Source organism: Lobosporangium transversale (genome assembly GCF_002105155.1).
Source record: "Lobosporangium transversale strain NRRL 3116 chromosome Unknown BCR41scaffold_8, whole genome shotgun sequence".
In the NCBI taxonomy this organism is placed as follows: Eukaryota; Fungi; Mortierellomycota; class Mortierellomycetes; order Mortierellales; family Mortierellaceae; genus Lobosporangium; species Lobosporangium transversale.
The window spans coordinates 732,864-745,549 of record NW_019028986.1 but is presented as its reverse complement, the minus strand read 5'-3'; the positions used below and the strand labels follow the sequence as shown (position 1 = coordinate 745,549).

General features: G+C 42.0%; 3 protein-coding genes across 3 annotated transcripts; 2 read left to right on the top strand and 1 right to left on the bottom strand.

The window, feature by feature from the left end:
* The first annotated feature begins 6,647 nt into the window (after positions 1-6,647).
* BCR41DRAFT_348798 (3-hydroxyacyl-CoA dehydrogenase) lies at positions 6,648-7,894 on the top strand. Its single transcript, XM_022023369.1, has 3 exons — positions 6,648-6,689; positions 6,821-6,920; positions 7,071-7,894. The coding sequence occupies exons 1-3, from the start codon at positions 6,687-6,689 to the stop codon at positions 7,781-7,783; spliced, it is 816 nt and encodes a 271-aa protein (XP_021883951.1). The 5' UTR covers positions 6,648-6,686; the 3' UTR covers positions 7,784-7,894.
* A 59-nt stretch (positions 7,895-7,953) lies between these two features.
* On the bottom strand, positions 7,954-9,257 carry BCR41DRAFT_301994 (protein release factor class I; the record flags this gene model as incomplete). The annotated part of the gene is made up of 3 exons (XM_022020651.1): positions 7,954-8,094; positions 8,220-8,678; positions 8,790-9,257. The coding sequence occupies 3 exons, from the start codon at positions 9,255-9,257 to the stop codon at positions 7,954-7,956; spliced, it is 1,068 nt and encodes a 355-aa protein (XP_021883950.1).
* Positions 9,258-10,380: 1,123 nt separating this feature from the next.
* Positions 10,381-12,445, top strand: BCR41DRAFT_301755 (methylcrotonoyl-CoA carboxylase beta chain; the record flags this gene model as incomplete). The annotated part of the gene is made up of 4 exons (XM_022020636.1): positions 10,381-10,432; positions 10,675-10,735; positions 10,877-11,519; positions 11,657-12,445. The coding sequence occupies 4 exons, from the start codon at positions 10,381-10,383 to the stop codon at positions 12,443-12,445; spliced, it is 1,545 nt and encodes a 514-aa protein (XP_021883949.1).
* Between the last annotated feature and the right edge of the window lie 241 nt (positions 12,446-12,686).

Below are 12,686 nucleotides of genomic sequence, written 5' to 3'. Positions count from 1 at the left end.
AACGGGCTGAAGGTGAAGCCGGCATTGAATTATCGTCTTCCTCCAATTCATCAGGAGCCAAGGATCGAGATGTCGGGATAAGATCAACGTCTTCTTCAACTTCATCAACTTCATCACCAATATCACCATCTTCCATGGGCTCAATTAAGACATTGTATCGGCCTCTGGCAGCACCAATCCCAAAAAGCCTGTTGAATGTGGCCTCGGAAAAATCAATCGAATGAAAAATTTGTTCCAACTCTTCCTGCACCTCGGCCGTCTCGAATGTCTGGCCACGAATTTCCTGCATGTATCTGTAGGCAAAACTAAGGGTTTTTTTCCAGGCAGAAACGAAAGTTTTAACTTGAACATTTCGGAAGAGTTCCTTCAGCATCTGGATAAGTTGATCGGCAGCCATCGATCCGGATATCATGTAAGCTACGCTGTTTTTTATAACGCCCCAGATTAATTCAATGGGCTGGAGTTCGCAATGATAAGGAGGTGTCCTAATAATCCAGTGGCCCCCATTCTCTAATGCGATGTCCCAGACCGTGTACCGTGGCTGGTAATCAAGGGTCCTTATATAAGCAAGTAGTTCTGACTTGCTTGGCGTTCGATCACCGTTAGAACCGGGTGGAATTCCAAATTGATGAGATATAAGCCATTCCATTATCTCCGATTTCTTATTGGCGGCCGTTGGCTTCCTATCAGGGCAATGGAAATGGTACCTGGCACCATCCATGTGTATTTTACAAGGACCGAGATTCATCTTTACCAGACTTTGGCAAACCGTCGTAAACAGCTCTTCGAACACCTCGTGGTTAAAATGACCATGATAGTCATGATCATTTGCAAGAATCTGACTATTGGGCTGCATATGATCGGCGTTTCCCTGAAGAGATGCCTTGCTGTTCGCCGCCCAGATGTGAACACTGTTCTCAACAAACTTCCCCACCACCTTCTGTTCGTCACGGTCGTAATAGATGACAAATGCAGCGAACATGACGAGAAGTGGTTGCCGAGATGATTCACACACAATGCCTCCGTCCCGTTCTACCCATCGATTTTTTGAGGAATGGTCCAGGTGACAATAGGACTCATCAAGAAATACCTCTGGCATCATAGGGATTAAACCATCGTCAAGCTCCACCAGGTTCTTGAAACGCTCTGTGAGGTATTTCAGTCGGTATTGCACAATGTGAGGTGCATCGTGCATAAAGTTCCTTCGAACCCCCTTTCCCCAGTAAAAGTTACTTGCATGTAGGTATCGATGAACTGTTGACCTTGACGTCCTGATACCATGCTCATTTCTGAGCTCATTCACCACTCGTCCAAGTGTATTCGGGATACCTCCCAGATTAGTTCTCCTGATGATATCCGTGATATGTCCCTGGAGCACTTTATCTTTTGCTTGTGCTTTACGGCCACGTCCCACACCCTTGTTGGGCAACTTCAATACCCCTGTCCTTGAGTAGTTGATAGCTGCTAGACAGGAATGTGCATTTACCCCGGTAAGCTTAGCCATCTGCACACACTCTTTCATGCCAAACGATTGTCTCATCCATTTTTGAAACTCTGGCGGCGCATTGCTGAGCTTTGCGTAGATATGTGCGATTAGGCGGTATTCCTCCTCCGCTACGGTTGTCTTACTAAGTCGTGGCGGTGCATGAAGACCACCTTCATCCATGCTGATGAGGAAGGGATTATCATTCTCATGTTCTTGAGAAAACATGGATTGGTTGGACTCTTCATAAATAAAAGACTCGCTTCTCCGGCTTGCCTGTTCCGCACTAAGTTCTGTGGGGATTAAAGAAAATTGTGCTGAAGACATTGTAAAAATTTTGCTGGAATGTGAAGGAAGATAAAAAGTTGTTTATTATTTGTTGTCAAGAGGGAGCCCTTTATTGAACCCCGCCATAGCCGTCACTAATGTTAGGCCTTCAGTGTATGACCTAGTCTAATGATCGAGATCTACAACAGCAAGAAATTGAATACTTCAGCAGCTTTGTGAAGAAAACGCTATCGATGGCATACAGAAGATATAGCCTTTCTTACCATGATCACGCAGACATGTGTGCCATTAGCTGGCATAATTGCAGTCAAGTTTTGCATAATACATGATATATATAAATAAATATTAAGGGTTTATCGAAAATATGCAGCTTTATTGCCTGATAATTCTTGTTGCGCAATTCGAGTATAATGATTGGTGCTTTTTGTTATTCGACTTTAATGCTTGATGCTTTTTGTTATTCCAACGAAATATAAACATTGTTGAGAGTCTTGCCCACGATATCCTCATCCACGCCTCGACAAAAACCGCGGCCCGACAGCTGCTAAGAATCCGAGTGTGCGAATGGGTAAAATCTTGGTTGGCCTAATATTACTTCAGAGTATATATGATGGTTAAAATTGGTCTCGATGTCGAGTTGCATGTTGTAGGTTTGAATAAAGGCCTTGCGTTTGTAATACCATGCAAAAAAATAATCATATTATCCATTTTCCGCGACGGAGAACAGACGGCAACTTGTGGTCAGACCTGGCGAGCTGGCAGGAGATAGCAAGAACCAAGGCGGAACCATGTCTTGGAGGGGGAAAAAAAAATAGAAAAAAAAAAGAAATAGAGCCAGAACCCTTGAGATTCGATACGACTGGGTTGCTGAAACCAGGGTCAAAGACCAAGAGTTTCCATCACTATAAATAGTGGGCAGTTAACGAATCAGTGAGATGTCTGGCGTCTCTTCGTATATCCCTCAGCAGCCATAGAAAAAGAAAAAGAAAATATAAAAAAAAGAAAAGACTCAGATGCTTGACAGAATCTTTTTAAAACCGGAGGGCTGAAACTTTTGCACAAGGTCAAAGACCTGCTCAAAAAGTTTCCCCACTATGGGTAGTGGCCAGTTCGAATCAGCAGAGCATCCGGCGTCCCTTCGTATATCCCTCAGCAGCCATAGAAAAAGAAAAAGAAAATATAAAAAAAAGAAAAGACTCAGATGCTTGACAGAATCTTTTTAAAACCGGAGGGCTGAAACTTTTGCACAAGGTCAAAGACCTGCTCAAAAAGTTTCCCCACTATGGGTAGTGGCCAGTTCGAATCAGCAGAGCATCCGGCGTCCCTTCGTATATCCCTCAGCAGCCATAGAAAAAGAAAAAGAAAATATAAAAAAAAGAAAAGACTCAGATGCTTGACAGAATCTTTTTAAAACCGGAGGGCTGAAACTTTTGCACAAGGTCAAAGACCTGCTCAAAAAGTTTCCCCACTATGGGTAGTGGCCAGTTCGAATCAGCAGAACATCTGGCGTCTCCTTGTAACGACCTCCAAGGTCAAAAAAAAGAAAAGGGAGAAGGAAGCTGCGATGTTCTCATTGGATCGAAAGATTCCGCGTCTATTCATCGTAAGAAACCAGAGATTACTCACAAATAATTAGGAAGCGCAGGTAAATGATAAAAAAAAGATAGTCTATTACTTACTTGATGGAACTCTGTGAATTTGACGATCATCATGTTTGATTGTGTTGCGTGAGAGCTAGAGTGAAGGTAAGGAAGCAAAACATAGTGACGCATAACAGTTATTCAACGTCAAAGCCACTGACCTCTTCCGTCGCTCGGCGTGCAAATAGAGGACAGCGAGCCAAGCTTGCAAGTAGCGAACGACATCGGATTTAGAGTTGCTATTCAATACAATTCAATTTTCGCTTGAGTCTATTCAATCAATTTAAAAAATATAAGGTATCGTGACCAAATGAAACGGGCTATATTATTATTTTAACTCGTTCCAAGTGCTTGGTCATCCATTTCATGCTCTTCGTTTACACTGCGCTCTTAAAAATGAGTTTGAGAGAGTTTGTCTCCCTGTAGCTCTCAAGCTATCACGTTCTTTGTAAAAAAAAATAATAAATAAATAAAAAAAACCACTACAATGTAGGATGAAAATAAGGCAAACTTATCTGTTAATAGACGACGAGCCGTTCGCTATGAGCCTTGATCTACTTACTTTTTTGTGGTTACATTTCTTGCTCGGCGATCGTAAGAGGATGGAAGTTTTTTGTTGCTGTTGTTATTGTCCAGATTTTACGAAGTAACGACATGTTTCGGGTTTAATAGCATTAATATGTAAGCCGTACAAGTCTAACGTCTTTGGTCGTCTACCATAAGCATGCATATTTGTCAATTCACCATCCCACATGTCTTTTTTATACGCAATGGTCAGCATCGAGAGTAAATTTATTTTGCTAGATCTTTCTTGCCCTTGCGTGACAAAGAGAAGGACGGGAGAAATATGCGCGTGTGCTGTGTTGTTGTCTCCCTCCTCTTTTACCAACTGGGAATAAGATGAAATCGTAGTATTTCTTCTCCTTTTGTCGTAGCTTATTCCTATATAAACAAAACAAATAAAAGAATGATTAGATGAGCTTCGCTACTTCTACATATCACTTTGTGGATAAGAGTGGCATGCCAGCTGGTTACACCTTGGCACGGATGTATCGTTGCCTTGGTGTCACAAGACGTGTCATCCCTTTTTTTTGTTTGTCTTTTTGCGCGCCATTTAACAAGGTCACCCTATTTTTCTTTAAAGTTACCTTTTGTTCATGCTCTCGCATTGCTCATGGGCGATAAATGCACATTCACAAACATCAAACATTGACATATACACACACACAGCGTTTTTCTTTTTTGTAGTGGAAGTAGAAGTAGATCAATGGAGGATTGATTTGGTCACAGGTGTTTTGGAAGGGGTTTTGAAGGGAAACGGGAAGAAGTCCAACCAACGGGAGAAAATGTGAGTTTGTGCGTGCGTCTGTGTGTGCCACCTGTAAAGCACGCAGCCTCACGAACCGAATCTCTGACCTCTTCTCTCTTCTTGGTCTTTTTCCATAAATACATCCACTCATCCTCTTCTCCTACTTCCTTTCTTCTTTTTTTTTCATGTCCACAACATCTTTCATTCCATAAAACAACCTTCCAAGATACCCTATTATTTTTTGCTATTGTTCAACTCTTTTTTAATTTATTTTTCTTCCTTTAGTCTGCGCCTTTCTTTTTATCCCTAACATACACCTTACTGCAATCGAAGCGACAAACGCGCTTTATTTTATATTACTTTTAAAAAAAAAAACTTGTGCACGAATATCATTCCCCTTTTTCATTTTCCATTCTCCTTTTCCCTTTCGTTTGATAAAGTTTTCCATTTTTCATATTCCAGTCATCGTTATAGTCTTATAGTGTGCTATCCCAAAATCATCCAGTTCGAACAAGGTACAATTGAATGGCAATATCGAATTCAACAAACCTTTTTTTTTTTTTTTTTTTTTTTTTGCATCTGTGTATACTAACATCTTCATCTGAAATACTTCATAGGCTCCTCTTTAAAAAAAACTTCACAACTCCTCCACGTGCACTTTCTGTCGACCTTTTATTACATTTTTTTTTTATCTTCAAGAATTTTATCTTCATCCTATTTGTGAAAGCACCCCCTGGAACACATCATGGCATTAGTTTCTGAAAGTACAGTAGAGTCTCTTGGGAACAGCATGTCCAGGAATCGAATTTCGTTTCGCGAGGACCTGAACGACACACGCCATTGCGACGATGACCTTTCCAGCGATTGTGACTCAGATATAGAAGAAGAAGAAGAAGAGAACGATGGGGATGATGAGACATCTCCGTCCAAGGATCCTGATACACGAGAGATTGCGAGTATGGAAAGAAAGGCACTCAAGTATAGGAAATCGTTGACAATGTTGGATCAGCTCGCGAGAACCGGTGCGCCTCCCAAGGAGCATCTGTTGGCAGCCAAGAAGAGTATTGATGATTTAACAGCATGGGTAAGTGTTCCTTTTCTTTCCTCTTTTATTTGTTTTTCTAATGGGTTGTTCACCTTCTCATCTTTGCCACCTTTGCGATACAATTCCTGTATTTCTATTAGGTGAATGCGTCTGCCTTGGGAGAGAGCGACGAGGACGATGACGATGATTAGAAAATCAGAGATAGGAGACGAATAATCATAATAATAAAAATAAAGTAAAGCAGTAAAGATTTAAAGTATCGCTGAGCAGTTTGTTCCTGAAAGTGTGGTTATGATTTATACATTTTTTACAAAGTGCAAAAAGGGGGATTGATCACTTGACCGAAAGAGTAACCCAGCCCACTAAAAAAAAAAAAAAAAAACTCGTCCTGTAGCCGTTCGTTCCTGAAATGGGCATGCTTCACAACTGTAGATTTATTTATACAAGCCATGTAAATAAATTTCTTCACTTCTCACTCTTTTCTCGAATTCTCATTTCACACATCACCCATCTGAACACCATGGCCTTTGCTCTTGCTCGTGCTGCCTCTACTCGTGCCTCCTCTCATTGGAGTGTCAAGGTATCTTTTTCTTCTCTTCTCCCCCTTTTTTAAATAGTACCAATTGATCCATTTATTCACACTTGCAAACCTAAAGCTTTGTGCGACTCGATTATCCGATCTGTTTGATGAAGCGCAATTCATTCACTCATTCAATGAACCATTCCACTGACTTTTTTTTATAGTCTTTCCATTCCTCTAGTGCTGCATTGGTATAATAATTGTCTCAACCCAAGTTGTATAGCCTGTGCTAATATGAATGTGATATTCAGAGAAAGACTTCATTGATTCACATTAGTATTTATTAATACATATTGCCATAGCACAATGTCAAGCGTGTTGGTGTCCTCGGCGCCGGTCAGATGGTAGGAAAAGAGTAGCTGTTTTAAAATTGATCTTTAGAAAGTAGTTTCTTTCGTGACCAAGGAAAAGCTAAACTACAATGTTTTTTTTTTTTTTTTTTTTTTTTTCTATAATGGAATTGATAAACATATAGGGGTTGGGAATTGCCTTGGTAGCTGCTAATGTTTCCAAACTTCCTGTTGTGCTTTTGGATTCAAATGAGAATCAACTGAGCAAGGGTCTCAAGTTTATGGGTAAGCACCAAGCACTGAAAAAAAAAAAAAAAGGATTTAACTCCCGTTTTGGAGAGCGTGGGAAAATTGGGCAAAAAAGTTCGTGACGTGATATCATTTAGCTCCGCCTGTATTTTATTTTGTATTGACCACTCCCTTATGGTTAATTAGACTCTCTTCTCAAGAAGGATATCGCCAAGGGTCGTTTGACTGAGGAGCTGGCTGACGAAACCCGCGCCCGTGTGAAGACTACTCAGACCATGGCCGATTTCTCGGATGTGGACTTTGTGATCGAGGCTGTTTCCGAGAACCCAGCTCTGAAGGCTAAGTTGTTCCATGACCTCGCTCAAGCTACACCCGCTAATGCCATTCTCTCAACCAACACATCTAGCATCAGTATCACAAAGATTGCGGCCTCTGCAAAGGGACGTGAGAAACAGGTGATTGGTATGCATTTCATGAACCCTGTACCCGTCATGAAATTAGTTGAGGTCATTCCAGGTTTGGCAACTTCGGACGAGGTGTTGTTGACGACCAAAGAGTTGGCAGTTGCGATGGGCAAGACCTGCACAGTCAGCCAGGATATTCCTGGATTTGTGGCGAACCGATTGTTGATGCCTTATATTAATGAAGCTGTTATTGCATATGAGACCGGTATTGCTTCGAAGGAGGACATTGACACTACTATGAGGTTGGGCGCCAACATGCCAATGGGACCTTTAACTTTGGCTGATTTCATCGGTTTGGATACCTGCTTGGCCATCATGAAAGTCCTTCACGAGCAGTTGGGTGATTCTAAATACCGCCCTAGTGTCATGTTGAACAAGATGGTTGATGCTGGATGGCTTGGCAAGAAGACTGGGCGTGGTTTCTATATCTATTAAAAAATGAAGGCGAGAAAATAATTCTTCCGTAAAGAAGAATAAAAGTAAATCTTTTGCATGGTATAATAGAATAATGTTAAAAAATAAAATTACATTGGCATAGTCTTTTCTACGGGGTTTTTTTTGTAATGTCTACTGATATATATATATCTTGGCGATGATTTTCATTTTTAAGCATCATTCATTGCCATTAGCATATCGGTCTGCTCTTCAATTTTGAGCGCTTGGATGAATTCAGATAAGGCCTCGCCATTCAGGACGCCTTCAAGCTCATGCAGTGTCTTGTTAATCCTATGATCTGTCACTCGGTTCTAATATAAGGAAAAGGAAGGTTAGCAAGGTAGCCAAAGAGGATTGAAAGAAGGTGTTACGGTCTTTATAAAGATATATCTTGTAAATATGCTTCTAAGACAGATACAAGAGGGAAAAAGCTCACCTGAGGGAAGTTATATGTTCTTATTTTTTCAGATCGTGTGCCTGCGCCAACCTGCTTCCTCCTCGAGTCTCGTCTCTCCAAGGCGAGCTTTTCTCTTTCACGTTCATACAACTTGGCTCGCAAGATCGTAAAAGCTTTGGCTCTGTTTTTTTGATTGGATCGTTCATCCTGAATGGCAATCACGATGCCTGTAGGAATATGGGTCAGACGAATGGCCGAATCCGTCGTATTGACTTTTTGACCTCCAGATCCTGAAGCACGAAAGACGTCAACGCGAACATCCGAGTCCTGGATTTGAACTTGGACCTCAGTAGGTTGAGGCATGATGGCGACTGTGACGGTTGAAGTATGGATTCGACCCTGAGTTTCTGTAGCAGGCACACGCTGGACTCTGTGAACACCTGATTCATATTTGAGTTGACCGAATACATTGGAGCCCGTAATACCAATAGCCGCATCCTATATATAAATACAAACGCATACATATGTATATGGAAAGAGGAATGTTAAATCATTGTCTCCAATCGGAATAAGGACAGAAATAACGGAAACTTTTATAAAAATATATACCTTGACGGCTCCGATTCCATCGTAGGTCTTGGATATCTCTTCCCATTTCCATCGCTGCCTTTCTGCGAAGCGCTCATACATCCTCAATATATCGGCTGCAAACAGCCCTGCTTCATTTCCTCCTGTACCTGCACGAATCTCAAGGATTGCATTGGCCTCGTCTGCAGAATCGGTGGGTAACATGGAGAACAGAAGCTGCTTTTCCATCTCAATAATATTTTCTGTCGTGCTCTTGATCTCTTGCTGAGTCATCTCCAAGAGATCTTTGTCCTGAGCTGTCGAGGGGTCATCTAACATCTGCTGTAATGTATACAGATCACGGATCACGGATTCGACTTCAGAATACTTGTCTGTAATCAAAGATAGATCATGAAGCTGTTTAGTCTTTTCTGCAAACTTTTGAGGAGATAGGACCTCTGCATCCCCGCTGTTGATCTCCTTCAAGACCTTCTCATGTAACTCTTTCATAGATTCGAGCTTAGGTTTCATCTTGTTGAGCATTGGAGTGTGAAAGACAATTGACGATGACGATATTGAGCTTTTGTTATTGTTGAGATGAGTAGATAGAGATGAGAAGCCTGCTTGTTGATAATGTGAACAGGTAGGTCTATAGCTCTGAAGCAAGTCATGCTTTGGAATGTGCGAGCATCCTGATCGGACCAAATTGTTGGCGCGGATCCATACTATCCGATCTGATATTGATCTTACGGACGACCATTGTGAACTCTGCGTAGCCGTTGTATGGATATTTCGAGCCTTAGCAGTTACCACCTTGTTACTGCGACACGCCGCAGGTCGGATACCAAGATATTTGTAAACTGGCAGTCTAATAATGGTCATGCCTGATGCACGCACACATGAAGCCATGGTCAAGGAAGGAGGGATTCAAGGTCAAAGACAGGACTCAATTGCCCATGTTGTCCCTCAGCCACCTATTTTGTCTCTTTTTGCAAATTATGTGTCAAAAATGGGGGGATGCACGTGGAGGATCAGAAACGCGAACCCCTCAAGTGTTAACCATAATTGCTCAACTCTCCCACACTCTGTTCTCTCTTTTCCCACTCCTCTCTGTTCCTGTAAACTCACACAACCTTTCCAACTCTCTCTCTCTCTCTCTCTCTCTCTCTCTCTCTCTCTCTCTCTCTCTCTCTCTCTCTCTCTCTCTCTCTCTCTCTCTCTCTCTCTCTCTCTCTTTCTCTCCACTCCATCCTCACTTTCGCTCCACTCTCTCTATTCTCATTGTCAATTGTCATCATGAGCATGTTCTACAACAAGGCATTAGCTCCAATGGTCTCAAGGGCCATGCGTAACCCAGCATTGTCACGCTCGGTTGGACTGATGCGTCCTTCTTTAGCTGTCGGCATGGTCAGACCCTACTACCGTGCTCATGAGGATCAGAGCACTATCCTTCCTAATAAGATTGATGTCCATAGTCCATCATTCAAGGTAAAAATTAAAAAAATACTCTCACTATAAAATAAAAAATTTACTGCTGTCTCAGACTGGAAAGACCTTTTAAATATTCATTTCTTTACTTAATCATGCTCCATGGCATATTGTTCACTGATCTATATAGGAAAACGCTGCCAAGATGCAAGCTCTTGTGGATGACATGAATGCGAAGGTTGCAGAGATCAAGTTGGGTAATAAAATGCGGACATCTTTATTGCCATTTCCTTGTTTTTCCCACGTTCCCCCACATACGCTCAGAAATGTTTTTTTTATTTTAGTATTTAATTCACCGACAGCTGTCCTCCTTTAAATATATCGTATTCCATAAGTTGCTCTTTAAACAACGTTTCCCATAGTCAAAGGATGACATACACATTCACATACTCACATACTCACATACTCACACCTGTATAACTACTTGTCGTCCTAATAGGTGGCGGAAAGGTGGCTCGAGAGAGACATCTGGCACGCGGCAAGCTACTTCCAAGAGATCGGTATGGCATGCATACAAAAAATGTTTGCTTTAATGAACAAAAAGAATTTTTTTCTTTTGTTTGGCCAAAAAAAACACCAACAATGATCCATTAAACTGACATTTTCTTTATTGTTTAACTTCCTCTATGCAAATGAAACAGTGTTGATCGTTTATTGGACAATGGATCGCCTTTTCTTGAAATTGGTCAGTTTGCAGGATATGAGCTGTATGAAGATAAGGTCCCTGCAGGAGGAGTCATTGCTGGTATTGGTCGTGTGAACGGTGTCGAGTGCATGATTGTCGCTAATGATCCCACCGTTAAGGGAGGCACATACTACCCCATCACTGTCAAGAAGCACTTGCGCGCACAGGAGATCGCAAGGGAGAACCGTTTGCCCTGTATCTACTTGGTCGAGTCTGGAGGAGCCAACTTGCCTCGTCAGCTGGATGTGTTCCCCGACAAGGAGCATTTTGGACGTATCTTTTTCAATCAGGCTAACATGTCAGCCATGGGTATTCCTCAAGTAGCTGTCGTCTTGGGATCTTGCACGGCCGGAGGAGCTTATGTCCCTGCTATGGCTGATGAGAGTATTATCGTCCAGAAGCAAGGAACTATCTTTTTGGCTGGTCCTCCTCTTGTCAAGGCTGCTACTGGAGAGGTCGTCTCAGCCGAGGAGTTGGGAGGTGCTGACATGCACTGCAAGGTTTCAGGAGTTACAGATCATTTGGCTGTCGATGACGAGCATGCTCTCGTACTTGCCCGCCGTGTTATCGGTAACCTCAATTACCAAAAGAAGCCTCAGGTTCGTAAAAAAAAAAAAAAAAAAAAAAAAAAAAAGAGTGTCAGCTGTCTTCTATTCTTTCTTCAACCGGGAAATATCCTTTAACCCGTTAAAGTTTGTTATTACTTCTTGCCTTTATTAATAATATAATGTTACAGTTGTTGATGAAGAAGGTTGAGGAACCTTTGTACCCTGCATCGGAGTTGGGTGGCATTGTGGGCGACAACCTCAAAAAGTCGTTTGATGTTAAGGATGTAATAGCTCGTATTGTGGATGGATCCAAGTTCAGCGAATTCAAGGAAAACTATGGAACGACTGTTGTCACTGGATTTGCACATATCCACGGTTACCCTGTAGGTATTGTGGCCAATAACGGTATCTTGTTCTCGGAGGCAGCTCTCAAGTCGGCTCATTTTGTACAGTTATGCACGCAGCGCAAGATTCCTCTTGTGTTTTTGCAAAACATTACTGGATTCATGGTGGGATCATCTGCTGAACAAGGCGGTATTGCCAAGAATGGAGCCAAGATGGTCACGGCAGTCTCATGCGCACAGGTACCCAAGTTCACAGTGATTATTGGAGGATCATTCGGAGCTGGTAATTATGGTATGTGCGGCAGGGCCTATTCACCCCGTTTCTTGTGGATGTGGCCTAATGCCCGTATCTCAGTCATGGGAGGCGAGCAGGCTGCAGGAGTATTAGCAACAGTCAAGAAGGCTGGTATGGAGAAGCGTGGTGAGGTCTGGGATCCTAAGGATGAAGAAGAGTTTAAGAAGCCTATCATTGATCTGTACGAGAAGGAGGGACATCCCTATGTCTCTGGTGCCCGCTTGTTGGATGATGGCACGATCGACCCTGCAGATACCCGTGCTGTTTTGGGTATGGCCCTGTCCACAGCGCTCAATGCACCTGTCACCGAGACTGATTTTGGTGTTTTCCGCATGTAAAAAAAAAAAAAAAAAAAAAATGCGCGCAAAGAGTGCTTACAAGCAGCTGAGGTTGATGTTTTTATTATCATGTTTTCACATAGAGAGTTGTTTCTTTACTAGTATTATTACTTGTCGTTGAATAAATACAGAAAAAATTGGTGTAATCTTCTCAGTTTTGAATGAAAATCATATAAAGATTTGCTTGAATACCTTAGATCGTGAGTTTTTTTTCACGATGAAAACAGGCTGATTTGTCAGA